At 39.4% G+C, this 18,050-nt stretch overlaps 1 protein-coding gene across 7 annotated transcripts in view; it reads right to left on the bottom strand.

Annotated features, from left to right (window-relative positions):
• magi2b (membrane associated guanylate kinase, WW and PDZ domain containing 2b) overlaps window positions 1–18,050 on the bottom strand; it is a 146,920-nt gene that overhangs the window by 43,584 nt on the left and 85,286 nt on the right. For all 7 annotated transcript variants that reach the window (XM_047352691.1, XM_047352678.1, XM_047352671.1 and 4 more), the window contains 3 exons: window positions 15,811–16,035; window positions 12,707–12,935; window positions 9,932–10,011 (listed from right to left, as the gene is read on the bottom strand). In XM_047352691.1, coding sequence (XP_047208647.1) covers window positions 9,932–10,011; window positions 12,707–12,935; window positions 15,811–16,035 — 534 coding nt within the window. The remainder of the gene's footprint in view (window positions 1–9,931; window positions 10,012–12,706; window positions 12,936–15,810; window positions 16,036–18,050) is intronic.

The raw sequence follows: 18,050 nt of genomic DNA on the forward strand, positions 1-18,050 counted from the left end.
CGTCCGCCACGCAATGTTGAAGAGGCGTGTCAACCATGACAGCCCCACAACATCCGAAGACTTGAGGTACTCAGGGCGGATCTTATCCAACCCCGAAGCCTTGCCACCGCTGAGCTTTTTAACCACCTCGGTGACTTCAGCCTGGGTGATGGAAGAGTCCAACCCTGAGTCCCCACCCTGTGTTTCCACCAGGGAATGCATGATGGCAGGATTGAGGAGATCCTCGAAGTACTCCTTCCACCGGCCGATAATGTCCCCAGTCGAGGTCAGCAGCTCCCCACCCACACTGTAAACAGTGTTGGCGAAGCACTGCTTCCCCCTCCTGAGGCGCCGGACGGTTTGCCAGAATCGCTTCGGGGCCAACCGGTAGTCCTTCTCCATGGCCTCACCGAACTCCTCCCAGGTCCGAGTTTTTGCCTCTGCCACCGCCCGGCCCGCGGCACGCTTGGCCCCACAGTACCCGTCAGCCGCCTCAGGAGTCCCACAAGCCAACCACAGCCGATAGGACTCCTTCTTCAGCTTGACAGCGTCCCTTACTGCCGGTGTCCACCACCGGGTTCGGGGATTGCCGCCGCGACAGGCACCGCAGACCTTACCGCCGCAGCTACGGGCAGCAGCATCGACAATAGATGTGGAGAACATGGTCCATTCGGACTCTATGTCTCCAACATCCCTCGGAATCTGGTCAAAGCTCTCCCGGACGTGAGAGTTGAATACATCCCTGGTCAAGGGGTCCGCCAGACGCTCCCAGCAGACCCTCACTATGTGCTTGGGCCTGCCAAGTCTGTCCGGCTTTCTCCTCCTCCAGCGGATCCAACTCACCACCAGGTGGTGATCAGTGGACAGCTCAGCCCCTCTCTTCACCAAGAAGGCCGGGTATTCCGCACTACCACTCGGCCCGTAGGCCGAAATGATAGTCAGAGACCTCTCCCCAACCCGAAGGCGCAGGGATGCGACCCTCTCATCCACTGGGGTAAACCTCAACACGAGACGGCTGAGCTGGGGGGCAACAAGCAAACCCACCCCAGCCCACTGCCTCTCCCCGTGGGCCACTCCAGAGTAGAAGAGAGTCCAGCCCCTCTCAAGGAGATGGGTTCCAGAGCCCACGCTGCGCGTGGAGGCGAGCCCGACTATTTCTAGTCGATATCTCTCGACTTCCCGCACCAGCTCAGGCTCCTTCCCCCCCAGCGAGGTGACATTCCACGTCCCTAGAGCCAGCCTAAGCATCCGGGGATCGGGCCGTCGAGGTCTCCACCTTCATCTGCCGCCCAATCCTCTTTGCACTGGTTCTAAACGTGAAGAAATTAATCTCCTAAACCCTTGGCCTCTTTTTGAGAGTTCTGCTCCAAAATGACCGACCCACAATGAATTCAATATATCTACAAGGTTTATTTGAATGGTTCTGGTATCACAATAAAGGTAACACTGCAGAGAATATTTCAGAGGTCTAAAAATCAACACTTCAGTTACTTAGTGAGAGAAAATGAATATGGCACCGAGCAGACAATAAAAAAACATAATAATTTCCGGCCGACAAAATTGTACTTTATTATCTTAATGTTCTTTTAAAAGTATGTAGATGCAATCCAATACATCTAGCAAACCACAGTACAGAATCTGATCATTAGCTGTACCACAATTCATGCAAAAAAAGAAAAGTGTAGTAGTTTTAGAGAGGTATTAGTTGAGAAACATCCAGGCAGACCTTCTAAATAATCCCATTGTGGCACTATGTGTGCCATTTGTGCCAAATTTTTCTGTTTGTTTTTTTCTAAGGTTCTCAAATGTAAAAACAAAATAATACCCTTAAATCATAACAAAACCACATTGTGCTCATCAGTGTGGCTCATCATTATCATTCAGTCACTCAATTCAGAAAAAAGACTGATACGAGCACAAAGACAGCTGTGTACTGGGGATCACAACATTCAAATCAGTTTGAAGGATCAATAACAAAGGCTTAGCAGAATTTATTACAGAACATTCTAATGGTGGAATTACATAATCATCATCACTGGTATACCAGTCTAGATACCGTAAGTCCTCCTTCCCAAGAGTTGACAGGACACAGACTGGCTCCACTATCAGCTGCCAAACATAAATAGCAACTCCTCGGCAGCTTTTATTCTCTCAAAATGTAAAATATGACAAAATAAGAGTCAAAGTACTGCGGAAAAACCACTCCTCCATGCTCGCTGCGCTCTGTGCGTAAAAGCATTCAATAATCCAGTCAGACATTGCAAATTATGCTGGGGAGTTTCTCAGGAGCCCATTGGCCAATATGGATGATTGAAACATCCATCGAATCATCAGAAGCAATAGAATCCTGGGTTGTTTACAAAAATAACGCAACCAACATCATCCGCCACTCACAGCGAGGGAAATGCATGGGCCATAACGCAAGAGAATGTAGCTTTCTAGCTTTCTACGCAGTATCCCGGAGAGAGACAAAACAGTCAGGTTTCACATCAGGTAACAGTCAGCTGAAAACAGTCAGGTATCACATCAGTGTGACGCAGGGACAATGGATTACAGTAGCCGAGTGGAAATATATACTCTAGCATGGATTATGACCATAAAAGAGCAAAGGTGAGATGTTATTTATGTTTTTAGCTTAATGAAAGAAGCTTCGTTTTTCCTCTTCTTCGGCTGCTGGTTCACTGAGTTTTGCACGTAAATTTAGTAAAACTCGTACCATTGGAAAGAGTGTGGGCTTTTATTTGAAAGGCTTGTGTGGGTACAATCCTGTTGCATTATTGTCGCAGTGTGTTTTTCCGGATATGCATCTATAGTTGCTTTTAATTTTTATCATCTAAGTGCTTAGTGTTGGAATTGGGTGCTGCTGAGTAAGGAAATGTTTCTATCATTTAGATGATAGAAACATTAAGTGGAAATGCAATATGCATGTATTGGTTGAAGAATAGCATATGTTTAGAATGATTCTGCTGCTGCCCCCGCCACCGGGGGCGTTTGGGTTATACAGATTAAGAGCATTTGGTAAAACATTAAGTTCCATCTTGTCTTTGAAGTATGGGTTTTGCTTATGATGCGCTACTGTTTGTGTAGTGTGTGCGTCTTGGTATGAATGGTGCAAAATGTACAGTCTGCTATTGGTAACCTGACCATCTGGGGATGAAAGTTCAATGCTCTATACACAACTGATGAGGACCCCCAAGATTTCAAATAAATATTAGCTGAATTAATCAGTAAACAAAGTCAGATCCCTGCATGTTGATGGGAATGAATCTTCATCGCTGCAGCCAGAGAGTCTGCATAGGGTAGCATTAGATAAAATAAAGTTATTATCAGGTAATTGCTGGAGATCACATTACATATGCTACGCTATCAGATAGACAGAACGTCAATGCTGAGGCATTATTTACTTATTTACTGCTGCTTAAATTATCACTAAAATGTATTTCTTTTATGCAATGCTTGTAAGTGTTTGACATATTAAGCTTTTTTTTTTTTCAGGAAAAACATTTTTTTTTTTTTTGTCTTTCCTCTGATGTCCTGTAAAGCACAATTAGATTGCCTTGAATGGTAAATGCATGATTCAGAGAAACTGTAATTTAAATCAAGGTTATCATACCGTAAGAACCTAATTCCAACACATACCTAATGGCTGCTTGAGTAAAGTTACTGTTGAGCTAAAAAAGGCGGAGCTGAAGCTGCAGCAGCCCTCTGCTTATGAAAAATGTTTGGGTTTAGTGTATGCAACGTAATATATTACAATAAGTCACTTTGTTTGATTGTCATGATTCATTATATTTAAACCAGTTGTTCAAATTAAATGCTGATTTTAGTTTACTTTTATTCATCTATTTAAGTACCAGTTTCATCAATATTTATTTTATTTAGTTTTTTTTATTTTTTACTTTTTAGTATTTGTGATCAATCTTTTCAGGATTTTAGGAACCATTCCTTTTCAGAATGTTAATGTTATCTACCCATAATTTCTCCTCTTCACAACACAATTACTTTTCTCCAGTCTTTCAAAACAGCAACAACACTGCTGTTAACCACACTCTTACATTCATTTCTTTTTCATGCTTCGCCCTGTTTAGCTCATTATTTCTGTTTTGTTTATTTGCTTTGCTGTTTTTATTGCCTCTTGTTTTTAGCAAATGTAAAGGACTTTGTGTTTCCCTTAGAGATAAAGAAGATAAACACTGATTTAGTTAATCATGTTTTAAACTTCATAAATCAGTTTCTGTAATTCGGAGGTAAGTCAATATGAAAATTACTGTTTTTTTTTATCTAAGCAAATATTCATGTACATATTTTTTCCTTTGTCAATATTTCATATGGATGCCTGCTTAGCAAAACCAAAGGGCATTTTGAGCTGCATAAGCAAATTTCTCTGACAGTTCTGTCCAACACAAAAACAATAAATAATAGCTACTTAAAGACCTCATGCATTTTTTTAAAGAAATCCCTACATTGTTCCATACCAAAGCAATGTAACACAAAGCATTGTTTTGTGAGTGGGTATGAAACACAGATATTGTATAGACAACAGCATGTGATATCTGAACAATCACTGACGCACACATCCACACATAAGTCTTATCATTTTTACAATTATTTGCTCTGTGTGACAGCGGTATTATAGCAACATCCCTCACGCTTTAATATAATTACTGGCAGATCTGTGATCTTATCAATAATCCATGTGAAAACGTGTGTGTCGGAGTGTGTGCGTCCTGGCAGCCGAGCGTGCTGACTGTGCAGTCCAAGGTGAAAGGAGGCCACACCTCAATTATCTCCGGTCTGCATTATCATTCTGTCAAATGGCTCGCTCTGCACAGCCGTTACCTCACATGACCCTCCTTGTGTTGGCTGCAGAGGAACCAGATGCACTTATATTTCAAACCACCTTTAATAATTCCCTCCCACTCTGTTCGTGAGCCACCTTAAATGTCGGCCTAACTCATCCGCTCGTCGTATGCCCTCCCCCTAAATCGAACGCGAGACAGTTTCCATGGAAACCACCAGTGAAAGTCTTGTTTTTTCCTCTCTCTCCCCTCGCCTGAGTTGAGCGTTGCGTCTTGTATCTGTTTCCTGCTGCTGAAACACACACACACACACACACACAAAGAGAGAGAAGGTGTGTGTGTGTTTTTAAGCATTCACATATTTGCAGTGTGTGTGTGCACTGTTTATTAGAAGGCTGAACAGCGTTAGCATTTCTGAATAAGCAAAAGAACATTCTCCTTTGATTCTAAATCTGATTCTTCGTCATGCTTTAGGATATATTTGTGGCTCTAGGAAGCTCATTTGGGTAGTGTGATTAGTCTGTATAAAAAAAGTCTAAATGTGATCCCTTTATACGTTTCCTGTCGGCTGTTGTCCTGACTAATGAGCAGAAAAATGAAATGTGGGTGAGCTTATGTGGTTGTAGAGAAAATAGAAATTACAGCAAAGTATAAACGTAAGTTCATAAAAACATTTCATTTATTAAAAAAAATTTCAGTGTTAAATGCATGCATTTGAAATTTTAATGTATTAGATTGATATACTGGGTTGCACTATTTGCATTTTGTACAGCTTCCTGAGATGGGTTTTGCAAGGAATCATCACTAATAAACTGAATTTAATTGTGTGCAATCTAATTATAGATAATAATATTTAGCATTTAATTTTGTATTTATTAAAGATTTAAATATAATATCTGAATTATTTTCCATATCAGATGCTCAGACTGATACATCAATTGTAAAAAAAAAGTCCACCCTCTATCATTTAAAGGTTTCTTACGTATAAACGATCTAATCGTTACTGCTTTCTACAGGTATATAAATAGAACTTCAGATATACCAAACCGAACTTGACAAAATGAAAATATTTGTTAAAGTATATATGTGAACAGTATAAAAACCCTAGAACCCTTGAAAGGAGTATGCTTTCTGTTTACTATAATTGCACAAATTCATACAAAAGCAGCAAATATTAACAAGAAACAGCATTAAAAGGTCAGTTTTGTATCTAATGGTAAAGAATATTTTTTAGTCAGACACTGCAATGAAGTTGCCATTCATAGCAACAGCATCCCAGTGACTGTTTTCCCCCTAATCTTATCTGTAAACACTCTTTCTGCTGGGGATAAAACTCAGGATCTCCAGCACTAAACTATAGCGGTCCATCCTCCTAAGCCACTGAAGAAAATGGTATGATAATCTTGAGTAAAAATAACAGTTTCATGGCATTTGCACTAAAATCTAAAACATGATCTTATTCTCTAAAATGGTTATTCCTACTGCTGCTAACACATTGTAGACAAAAAATTGGTGGTCTTCTTTCTGCCATAAAGGGACCACAGAGTGTTGTTATAAGTCTGAAGTGAACATACTAAACAAAATACAACTCTTATATACCTTGTTAAGCAAACACTTTATCATCTTTACTCCTTGGATGTGGAAGTTAAACACAAGCCTAAACAAAAATAGTCCAATTGAAGAAAAATGTATTCTGAGATGGCCTCAGTATACAGGACCTACCGATGTATCTGAAAGTTTTACCAACACATGAACACAATTGTACTAGCACATCAACACAAACAAACCTCTTCCCATATTCACCAAAATGCAGCATGGGAGCAAAAGAGGACTGGGAGACTGCACAAGGAGAAAGAGAATGTAGAATGAGGATAGGAGATGCCAAAGGAAAGTGAAGCAGAAGGACCAGACATGCATGAGATGGAGACAACAAAAAGGGAATAACAAGAGGGAAAAGGAAACCAGCAACTGATGAAAGTACGCCTGAATATCTGTCTGCTGCCTGCCAGAGGCAGTGAGACTGAGAAATCCTTCAGGCAAAGGGGCATTTAAAATCAGCACTACTATTTCCTTATGTTGTCTGTTCACTTTTATTACATCATTTCCTTCTACTTTTACCATCCGACATCTTTTCTTCCCTAGATACGTTTCATTCAGAATGCACAGATGACGCAAAATGGAAACAAAAGAAACTGGCAGAACAACACATGACCAACAAACGAACACCGAAATGATCGTTAAAACAAAAAATAATTATGAACAAAAATCCCAAAACAAATCCTTGTGGCTGCTGGAATGTTTAAACCAACCCATTTTGAAAAGGTTGGGAATCCGAGGGTGCGGTAAGAGGATGCGATGTGTCATCCAGGACCTGCACAAAAATTCAGCATACAGCCTTTGATTCAAAATCCTCTGCCAGCAGGCTCAGCTCAGAGAAATAAGTTCCTTTAACGACTGCTTCCCTTAAGACAGAAACACAGAAACCAAAAGAGTAGAAAGACAAATCTACTTCAAAGAAGGAAAGAAAGGTAAAGAAAAAGAGCAACTGTCTACCTGCATGCAAAGAAACATGGTTGATTCAGTCGTTTTGTGTTCCTCTTCAATGTAAAACTCTTTTGAAAATTTTAATCAGTTGAAGCACCACTTCAGAAAGGATCTGTCTATTCTAACACAGAAAAAGGCCACTTCAACATGTATGTACACTAGGCATACCTCACTTTGTTACCAGGAAACAAAGCTGTTTGGTTGAATACTTAAGAGAGCACGATGAATGAGACAAACACAAGGAGAAATGTAATAGACTGGGAGGTGAGCTACATCATGGTTTGAAAACATTTTCTACCAGATGTAAGGTGATCTGAGGCTTGTTGACTAGTAATACATATGAGAGATTATGATGCTTGAGGAAACAAAAATACCTATACTTAACTCAAAAAGTCAGGACATTTGTGTTTAGTCAATTGTTTCTTTCTTGCATCTTGGCAGTAAATCATATACTGTTGGAAAACCAGTTTATTTTCCTTTAAATGGAGCCACATTTGTAGGGAAAATGCATCTGTTGGTTGAGCATCAGGTAAAGATAATTCTTCAATTGACTCTTATGTTTCATTTATTTGAATAGATGATTGAAGCTCAAATAAACAAGATATATTGCCAATTTAACAATTTATTCATTATATTCAAACAGGGGTCTCAGTAGTCTGTAGAAGAACCATACATAGCCCCACAACAGCATGGAGCCTCCTTCAGATGCTGGTCGCCAGCTTGGTCACACACTGCTGTGGGACGGCATGTCAATCAGCATTTGTTTGGTTGTGTTTGTTGCTCTGGCACAAATAGCACATCCAATCAGATCCTACAAGTGTTCGGCAAGGTTGAGGTCAGGACTGCAGACAGGTAATTTCATCCTCTCCAACTTTCAAATTCTGGAGGTAGACTCTGACAAAAACCTGGCTGAATCTAGCGTTCCTTCACATGTTCAGGTTAGTTTGAAAAGACCTTTGGTGTGGACAAGAAGATCTGTGGCAAATCCTTTTTATTGCCATGAAAGTCTCAGGGAAAGACAAAAAACTGCAAACCTAAGAAGTGGTCCAAGGAATGAAGTAAGCAGAACCTATTATTTGACCAAGTAATTAAAATGTTTGCAATCCTTCAACACAAAGATCCAAACCTGAAGGTAAACCAGAATTTCCCCCCTTTTAAACTCTGTTTTGTCCCTGGACCCTGCAGTCAAAATAAAAATGCAACAAAAAAGGTCCAGCTCCTGCAGTTAACGTAATCTATGCCATCTGTACTGAACGTTCAGATGGCAAATCTACACCAGAAAGCTAATGCAAGAAGGAGATAAATTCTTCCTGAATATATCTATTTAAGCTATTCCAGAAACTCTGTAGTTTTTACATAGCAGAAAAGTAAATGTTCAAATGAATGCCCTATTTTTACTGCTACCCAGGACATAAAGATGTCCCTGTAAAGCTGGTAAATAGATCAACTCTTCATTCCTATCACCACATGTTTGTCTGTCTGTTTTTGAATCTGTGTGTGGTGGAGCAGAGTAAGAGCCAGTTTATGCAGAGCTGACTCATGTTATTAGAATTCCCGTCACAACCTAGCCCTGTACTGCCCAAAGGACGAGATTGGGAGAGATGTAGAGGGAATGTGGGGGAAAGGCAAAAGTGAGTAGAAAATTTAACAAAAAGAGATTGAAAGTAGAGATGTAAGAAAATATGAGCAACGGGTATATAGAGAGAAGATTGAACAGATGGAAGGCAGAGGAATGGAAGACATTGATTCAGATTTGCTTTAGTAAATCACATCACAATTAATTTGTTGACCAAAGGCTGTGACAGTAGAACAAACTTTCATCTTACCTTATGGATCTGACTGTATTACATTTAAATGTTACGAGCTCTGCAAGCTCAGTTTCATGTAGCCCCGAAATCAAAGAGTAAAGTGAAAAACCTAACAAGATGAGGATGAAGAAATGGTTTTTATAAAACATACAACAACACAGCAATCAATCAAAGTAGCAGCACTGTCTATGCATCCTGAGCTTCATGTCCTGCATCTGATGCTTTGCTATTCAAAGTCTGTTGAAACCATGAGTCACGGAGTCCAAAATTAGCCAGCAGTGTGGATGTCCACGAGACATTCAATCTCAGAAGGACAAACCAGGAATAGATTATCCAAAACAACGTAATACATTAAAAAAGCTCTTCTTCAATGAAATCATTAGTTATTTTTCTTTATTTATTCATGAAATACAGGATTTACTTGTTTAATGTGTCCAGAAATTCGCCAAAAATAAAATCCCAACTAAATATATTCAAGATTGTAATGGGTCAAATTGTGGCAAAACCCTTTCAGACTTCATTTGTCCAGTTTATCTGCATGGATTTCTAAACCTTCCTTCAAAAGTGAATGAAGACGTCTAAAGAACTATGAGACCAGCAGCACACATTTCAAACAGCTGGATGTTTTTATGATCTCATCCTCCAGGAAGGAAAGGGAAAACTGTGTTTGAAAGAGACATCGGGTGCAGAAGCCGCAGGAAATGCAGAGACAACACACTCCTACTAATTTTCAGAGATGAGTTTACTCACATGAACATGAGCTAAAGCTTTTAAGAGAACAAATGGTCTTCTCAGACTCACCATCCTCCCTGCACTCCTCAGGTGGCTTCGCTTTCTTCGCTAGTCGCGGATCAAGCCACGATGTAGTTTTGGTGTTGTGGCTGGAGGTGAGGTACAGATAAAGATAACAGGGGGTGGGAAAAAAGTGCAAACAGAGGTCAGAGAGAGGCTGACAGAGAGGATTAAAAAAAGAGACAAAGCAAAAAATAACACCAGTGTCCTACATGTGTCTGTTTCTGCATGTGTGCAGGGGTGAAGAGAGACGAGGGGATATCTGAGGTAAACTGAATGCCCAGTAATCCACTAATTAGCCTCCAGCTACTAATTAGCAAGGGTGAGAGGAGTGTTACTTGAACAGGATAGGCACACGCATGCAAACATCTGCACTTCTGTGTGTGTGTGTGAGTGTGTACCCTGTCTGATTAGCAGTGCTAGGTCACATCAATTATTCAAGAAGAAAGGCCAGAGCTATAAAATGTACACACAGCCATACATAAACCATGACTTTAAAGTGGGTGCATTACATTAGGTTTATTTTTAACCATTTTATTTTATCCACATTGGGTATAATATCCAGATCTTAAAACAGAATGTTGGAAAGCTATGTTTAAACAATGTGGACATTTTGGCAGTTTTACAATACTTGAAATATATTTTTTCTTATTCATTTGACCAGTGAGAAGTTAACCTTGAAGGAAACTGAAACATGAAACAACTTGTAAGCATTGTTGAAACATTTCAGGGAGGGTTTGGAACGGCTGGACAGATATTTGGAAGGTAATACCACCTATAGCAACTTCTCTGCTTCATTCCCACCCACTATTGTTAGGCTTTAGGTTAGAAAAACACACATACTAATATCTCTTTGGAAATCACCTTGTTGCTGCTGAAATACCTATTTATGTCCCAAACTCAGTTTCTTTGTCTTTTTTTTTTTTTTCTTAGGATCAACCAAGAAATTTGAAGAAATTGTATATTCGTGTTAGGCAGGTGGTAACAAAGTTCCAACAGTGATTGGGTTCATCTCTGGAGCGTATGTGCCTTTTTATGCTTAATTGATCCATGAGTCAGAGCTAAGTGGCTTTATAAACTAAAAACACATTAATCTCATAATAGTCAAGTACAGGAGTGAAAATAAACAGCGAAAGCTCACAGAAAAACTTTGAAAGACTTTCAGGAAACCAGCAGAATTAATGGTTGCTGTGAATCTTGTGGATAAACTAAAATGTATCTATTTTTGATTACTAAAGGACACAAATATCATATTTCAGTGCCAAACAAAAGCTATAAATATTGAAAATGAAACATAAGTAAATAGCCTTTCCATTTAATTTTCAAAGCAGATAAGTATTCTAAGAACTTTTTGACAAAAAACAAGCCTTTGTACCCACACCTGTCTGGATAACTGTGAGTATAATAAATAGATAATGAAGTAACATCTGGAACTGCAGTGTCCAGTGGACTATTGTACATAAGACAGACTGTCATAAAAAATACCTTTTAGCTGGAATTTTAGTTGGAATGGAAATTGACACCACTGAATCAGAATGCCGTCGAGGCAACCACAGTTGTCATCCATGAGTGTAAAGTTTATCATGTAAGAAATGTTTTCTTTTACAGGGATTTCGACTTTGTATGAATTATCTGTCACTGCAAAATGTCCGTTGGTCCCCACAGGTCACATTAACCCAATAACTGTTCTTGCTTAGCTTCTGCATTTTTTTTCCTCCATGTCTGAGCCAAATGCAGTTTGGTGGAACTATATGTATGTATATATATATATATATATATATATATATATATATATATATATATATATATGTATATGTATATATATACATATATATATATATATATATACATATATATATATACTTACATAATTTGGTTGGTCTGACAGTGTCCTTGGAAAGTTTTGACAGCTACATTAATGGAGTTAAATTTTCATGAGTAAACCACAAACTGATTATGTTTAGTAACACTGCAAGCCTTGCTTGTATAAAGGAGGTTATTCTGGTGAGATGCTGGGTGGAACATGTGGATGCATTTCTGTGAACATAAGAAACATGTCTCCAAGCTACCTCTATCAGAACCGTTTTCCTGACTCTTCCTCCTCAGCGAATAAATTACATTTTAAATCTTTATGTTATGAACTTAATTTCGAGTTGCAGACTTTTATGTTACTACTATTGTCTTGGATTGACATTGTATTATGCATTGATGCTCAGGTTCGGCGTTTAAAACATAAACCCTTTACTCTTCAACAACTTTTGGCTGCATTCTTGGCTGCCTTGTGCTCCTTTTTTCTTTCATGCTTTTTTAAAAGATTCCTTGATTTTGGTAAGGAAATTAAACAAGCCTGAACTTAACTGAAAAAATGAATATTCATAAATAATAGTTGGATTTGTCCTTTAAAGCCTGACTGTACTACAGCTTCTGTCTGCTCTCCTCCACAGGCATACTTGCATCTTTGTAAGTTTTGTTTGCACAATGCAACACCTACACTTAAATTATCCATGTATGCATACTCTACACCACTGACTTGACTAACTCTCACACCTCAATATAGAACCTTTCAGTTTATTTGGATTCAATACATATGTACATATGTTTTAAAACTTTTAAATATGATGTGTTTTCCTCTCTGCAGTGGCCTTTTGACTTGATCATAAATTTACAAAACCATGACATTCTTAAAAAAAAAATGACCCTAGACTTTTGCATAGTAATATACAGGTACAGTAAAAACAAAAACAAAATGAATAAAAAAAAATAAAATAAAAAAATGTCACATACTCTATAAAGTAAACTTCTCCCTTCTCTGTGTAGGCCATCTCCCAGTTGTCAGGCAGAAGACCCAGCTCTTCCTCATCTACATCAGGGACCTTTGAGGGGGATTTGGTGGGAGACGTTGGGGCCTCCTCCCCTTCAGTCGGAGGCTCGGATGATGCCGGGGCCTGGCTGGACCCTTCAGCTGCAACCTCCCCAGAGGCATCTGTGCTCTTGTCCTCATGTTCACTGGACTCTGTGGAGCACAAAAACTGACTTATTCTCACAAACACATGCAGACGTGAAGGCACACTACACACTTCGTGCATGATGAATCAGAGTGGAACCACCGCAGAGCCATGAAGCCCCAGGAGACAGAGGCAGCCAGGGAGGGAGAGGAGATGAGGGGAGAACAATCAGCATAAGCAGAAAACAACATAGGAATGTCAGAAACGGAGAAAAGAGGGAAAGACAGAAACTATAGGGGTCATAGACTGAGTCACAAACACAAGGGGAGGTTATCATAGGAGAGAGAATAGCTTTTAGAATGATGCATGCGAGGCAGCAAATGAGAAGCACACATTTTACTTTGGAAATGTCTACAATAATCATGACTTTCTAATGTTTCAGATCATCAAACAAATCTTAATACCAGACAAAGAGAACATGGGTAAATATAAAATGCAGTTTTTTAAAATGATTTAAACCAAGCTGGCGCTTTGTGAAAAGATCATTGCCCCCGAAATCGAACTGGTTGTGCCACTCTTGGCAGGAACAACTTTGATCATGAGTTTGTGATTACATTACTACAATGAGTCTTTTACATAGCTGTGGAGGAAATATGATCATCTTTTTCTGTAATACAGTGTTGGTTTTACACCAGATGTAACAGGATGTACACCTTTAGGCTTTTGTCTCACTAGTCCACATAAAAAGGTTTTGGGATGTTTTTTGGGAAATGTGAAATGGACCCATGTGTTCTTTTTGCTTTTTTTGTCTTGGAATGCCCTCATGGGGACCATTTTCGGCCACTCTCTTTCTTAGTGGTGAATCATGACCATAGTCCCCAACTAAGGGAAGTAGGACCTGCAGTGCTTTAGAAGTTGTTCAAGTCTTTTTGACCTCCTGGATGTTTCATCAATGTTCTTATCGAGTAATTTTGGCAGGCTAGTTACAACTGGGAAGGTTTACCACTTCTATGTTTCAACCAATTGCGGTTTGCTGGAGTTACAAAGCCTTAGAAATGGCTTTGTAATCCTTTCCAGACTGATAAGTGTGTCATCTCTTTTAAAATTTATTTTGATTGGGGCATTTGTTGTTTTTTGAGATCATTTAGCCTACCTCATGTTGTCAGACAGGTTCTATTGAAATTATTTCTTGATTCTACAGGTCTGGGGATAATCATGACTGGCTAGTGAAATTGAATCAAAAAATGTAATTAATCATATGTACTTAATTATTTTATGAGGGCTAGATATATTTTCACATAGGCTTTTTGTATTTACTCAAGTTACCTTTGATAAAAAAATTATTTGATGACTTGAAAAATTACAAGAATTTCATAAGATGGACCATACTTTTAACAGCCCTGTACGTTTAACTTAAGTAACGTTTTTGAATAAAATAGGATAACCACAGGATCACTGTGTTTTTTTCATAGTTTATGTAGATAAAATAACAAACACATACAGAAAAGATGTAAATATGACATGCTTCAACGAGGGATAACAAAGACAGATGGAGAAAAGAGAAAGAAGAGTGGGGGCAGCAAAGACAGGACCACAGGGAAAAAAATAAAAAACAGGAGGTTGGGAATAGTGAGGAGGAGAGAAAGAGAGGGACGTTTTGGTATAAATAGCAACAAGGACAAAACCCAGTGGCAGAAAGACAACACGAGAGACAGAGAAATGAGAGGACAGAAAGACGGGAGCCAAAGCCTTTATGAGACTCCAACCGGCAACTAAAAATGGAGACATTAAGGTGCCCTTGCTCACTGTGTTACATACGGTTACTGTTAACCTTTGCAGTTCACACTCATGTTATCAGAGTCTGTTAACATTTGTTACAACTGCTCAGGGTGCCGTTTGTTGGAGCTGCTGATTGAGCCGCAGACGTGACACTGGGCTGCAGAAGAGAAGAGAGCTGGTATTTACCTTAGGGGACAGTAAGAAGGATAGGTAACAACTACAATAACAACTGGCTTGTTGCTCCGGTTCGATTCAATCATACCAGTGGGACAGTAATAAAATATAGTCCTGAACTCCAAACCAGGAAAAATAACTTGTTTTTTAAAATCACAACTGTTGTAAAGCACAACATACTTTCTGTTGTTGGAAGATAAAAAGTGTTGGATGAAAAGATTAAAATCAAAAAATGTAATGAACTAAATTAGTGCATATAGGTAAAGTGGAAAGATTCAACATTCTTTAAAAATAAATGGCTTTTCCATGTATTTGACTTCCTCAGTCAATAGATTCTCAAATGGATTTAGTTCTGGACTTTGACTGAGCCATTCCAACACGTTAATATTAGGTGACCTAAACCAGCTCTGGCGGTACATTTAAGTGAGTGACCCTTCAGGAAGGAGAACCTCCACCCCAGTCTTATGTTTGTTGCAGCCTCCAACACGTTTTCTACCTCTTGACTGCACCTCTGTTTAATGCTCCACCATTTCAGTATAGGTAGACGGCCTTGTTTTGGTAAGTGTTTAGTTGTGCCACACACTTTTCATATTCAGATGAGAAATTGAACCCTGGACTGTGAGAATTTTAGGAAATTGTCATAGCACCCAACTCTGTTTTACACTTTTCACAACTTTATTCCAGACCAGTACAGTGTTTTCTTTGGTCTACATGATACTGTTTGTTCACTAATGTTCTCTAACAAACCTCTGAGGCCTTCACAGAACATATGGCTCTATACTGACATTAAATTACATACTAATTGTATGGCTTCTAAAGGCAATTGATTGGATTTTATTTAGGGGTTATCAGACAAAAGGTGGATAAATGCCACATGAAAAACAGGTATCATTGTTCCTTCCACTTCAGAAGTATGCATTAGTTTGTGTTGCAAGAGGGCTGTGAGTTTTTACAACACACTGTATGTGCATCTTCTTGCTGTGATCCTACCTGGTGTGATGGCCACTCCATTGCCATTGACAACTGGGCTCTCCTCTTCCTCCTCCTCGGGCGGCTCCAGGCTGGCGCGCTGCTCCATGTTGCTGACCGACTGATTCCTCTTTCTCTTGCCCTGGGCGCTCGGCCGGGCTCCGGGAAGCAGGGCCTCACTCACATTCAGAGGAGGGGCTGCTGGGGACGGCTCCGCTGGAGGTTTCGGTGTCCCGTAGAAGTTATCTGAAGGCAGAGAGTTACCGTGTAAGAGGTCTAAGTGCAGGAGCACAGAATGGAGCAATCTCAGGTGATGTAATGCACAGTCTGCATGGAGGTCTGACTGACAACGAGATGGCCTTTCAAAATGTGAAGACTAAGCAGTCTAGACAGCGTGGAGGAAAAAACTTGGAATGAATTACCGCCTCGTAAATAACCTAAGTAAACAGTAGGATGAATCAGTGTTGTGCATCTACAGGCTCAGGCTGCAAGAAGAAGCTGCCATTAGTTGTCAACATCTAGCAGACAGGTTTTGACAAGACTCTTAAAAAAACAACCAACTGAAATTCAACAACCAATTTAATATAGAAAAACAACCTGAAGAAATGACAGAAAAAAACAAACTCCAACCCCAAAAATGGTAGTCATCATTGCTTTGCTTTCACGACGATCATAGATTAAGATTTTACACGTGGACGTCTGAGCAACTCAGAGCTGCAAAACAGCCTCTCCAGATAATATTTTACCGCTGAGTGATTTTTACTCAGCACCTGGCGTTCTGCCGCAGTATAATCCTTGAAAAAAGATACAAACTTTAAGCTTTTGACAGCCACTGAATGTTAGGATCTGCCATTTTGGACTTTGTTGTAGTTTTGCGTTTGTTTACTCTTCAGTTAAGTGTTTCTATTCCTTTGGGTTTAGTAGTTATGTTTGTTTGTTCCTTCTGTCTCCTGATAGTTTTGTTTTCTCTCCTGCCTCCTAGTTTAAGTAGTTATTTCTCCCTTCGCCCATAGTTCCTTTGGTGGTTCCTTTCTCATTTATTTATTACTTAGAATGGTTTTCTCCTGATTATTATTATTATTATATTTATTGTTATTATTATTTATTATTATTATTATTACAGTTCCCTTTAGGGGTTTCTAATTTAGTTTCCTGCTTAGTGTTTCTATGCTTGTTTATTGTTAGGTTATTTGTTCTTGCTGCACTCTTCTAGTTTGTTAAGTTTCTTTTCCCTGTTCCTCCTCTTGTCATTAGTTCCCCTTCAGTTATTAATTACTCAGTGTTTGTTTCCCTTCATGTTTTTAGTTCCCCTTGTTGATTTTTATTGTTTCAGTACCTTCTATAGGTTAGCTTGTAGTTATTGTTTGCCACTATACTTAGTTCCACTTATTGTTTATGTTTTGGTTTGCATTTATTTTAGTCTTCGATTTCTCTGCTTCCCTCCCAGTTAGTTTCAGTCAGTGTTTGTTTGGGTTTGTTTACTTTTTAGTTAGGGTTTCTTTTATGGTTTCTTTTGTTAATTCTTATTTGCCAGGTTTCCCTGCCTTATATCTTAAGTTATTGTGGTTTTCTTAGATCTGTTTCTCTGAGTTTGTTAATTAGTCCCTTCTCCCATGGTTTAGTTTTGTATTAGTTTCACCTAGGGCTGGGCGATAAATCAATTTTATCGATTAATTCGAATTTGCAATTAATGAAGATTTAATTTTTGGGAAATCGGAATTTTTTTCTATCGCGCCAGTGAACTCCTCGGGCCTCTGTAGTTGAGTGACATCAGTAAACCTGTCTCTCGCAGAAACACCGAAAATGGCATCTAGCAAGGAAGACCTTGTTCCCAAAAAAGGCACGACTTCATCAATTATATGGAACTGGTTCGGTTTCGTGACCACGGACTTGGAGCAACACATAGCACGTTGTAAAATCTGTTTAAAGCCTGTTGCTACTAAAGGTGGAAGCACTACGAATTTATTTCAACACTTGAAACTGAAGCACTCAGTGGAGTGGGAGAAATGCTGCTCTCTACGAAAAGCTCAGGACAGCAACAGACCAGAAATCCCTGCCAAGAGACAACCCACCTGTTCCCTACGAAAAGACTGGGGCCCGATGGAAAGCGATCACGGATGCTGTCGCGTTGCTTATTGCCAAATATACTGTGCCTATTTATACAGTGGAAAAGTCTGGCTTCATTCACCTGCTGAAAACTTTAGACGCAAGGTATGTACTACCTAGCCGGAAATATTTTGCTGAAGTTGCCTTGCCCCACC

This window comes from Girardinichthys multiradiatus, chromosome 2 (assembly GCF_021462225.1).
Source record: "Girardinichthys multiradiatus isolate DD_20200921_A chromosome 2, DD_fGirMul_XY1, whole genome shotgun sequence".
NCBI classification, from domain to species: domain Eukaryota; kingdom Metazoa; phylum Chordata; class Actinopteri; order Cyprinodontiformes; family Goodeidae; genus Girardinichthys; species Girardinichthys multiradiatus.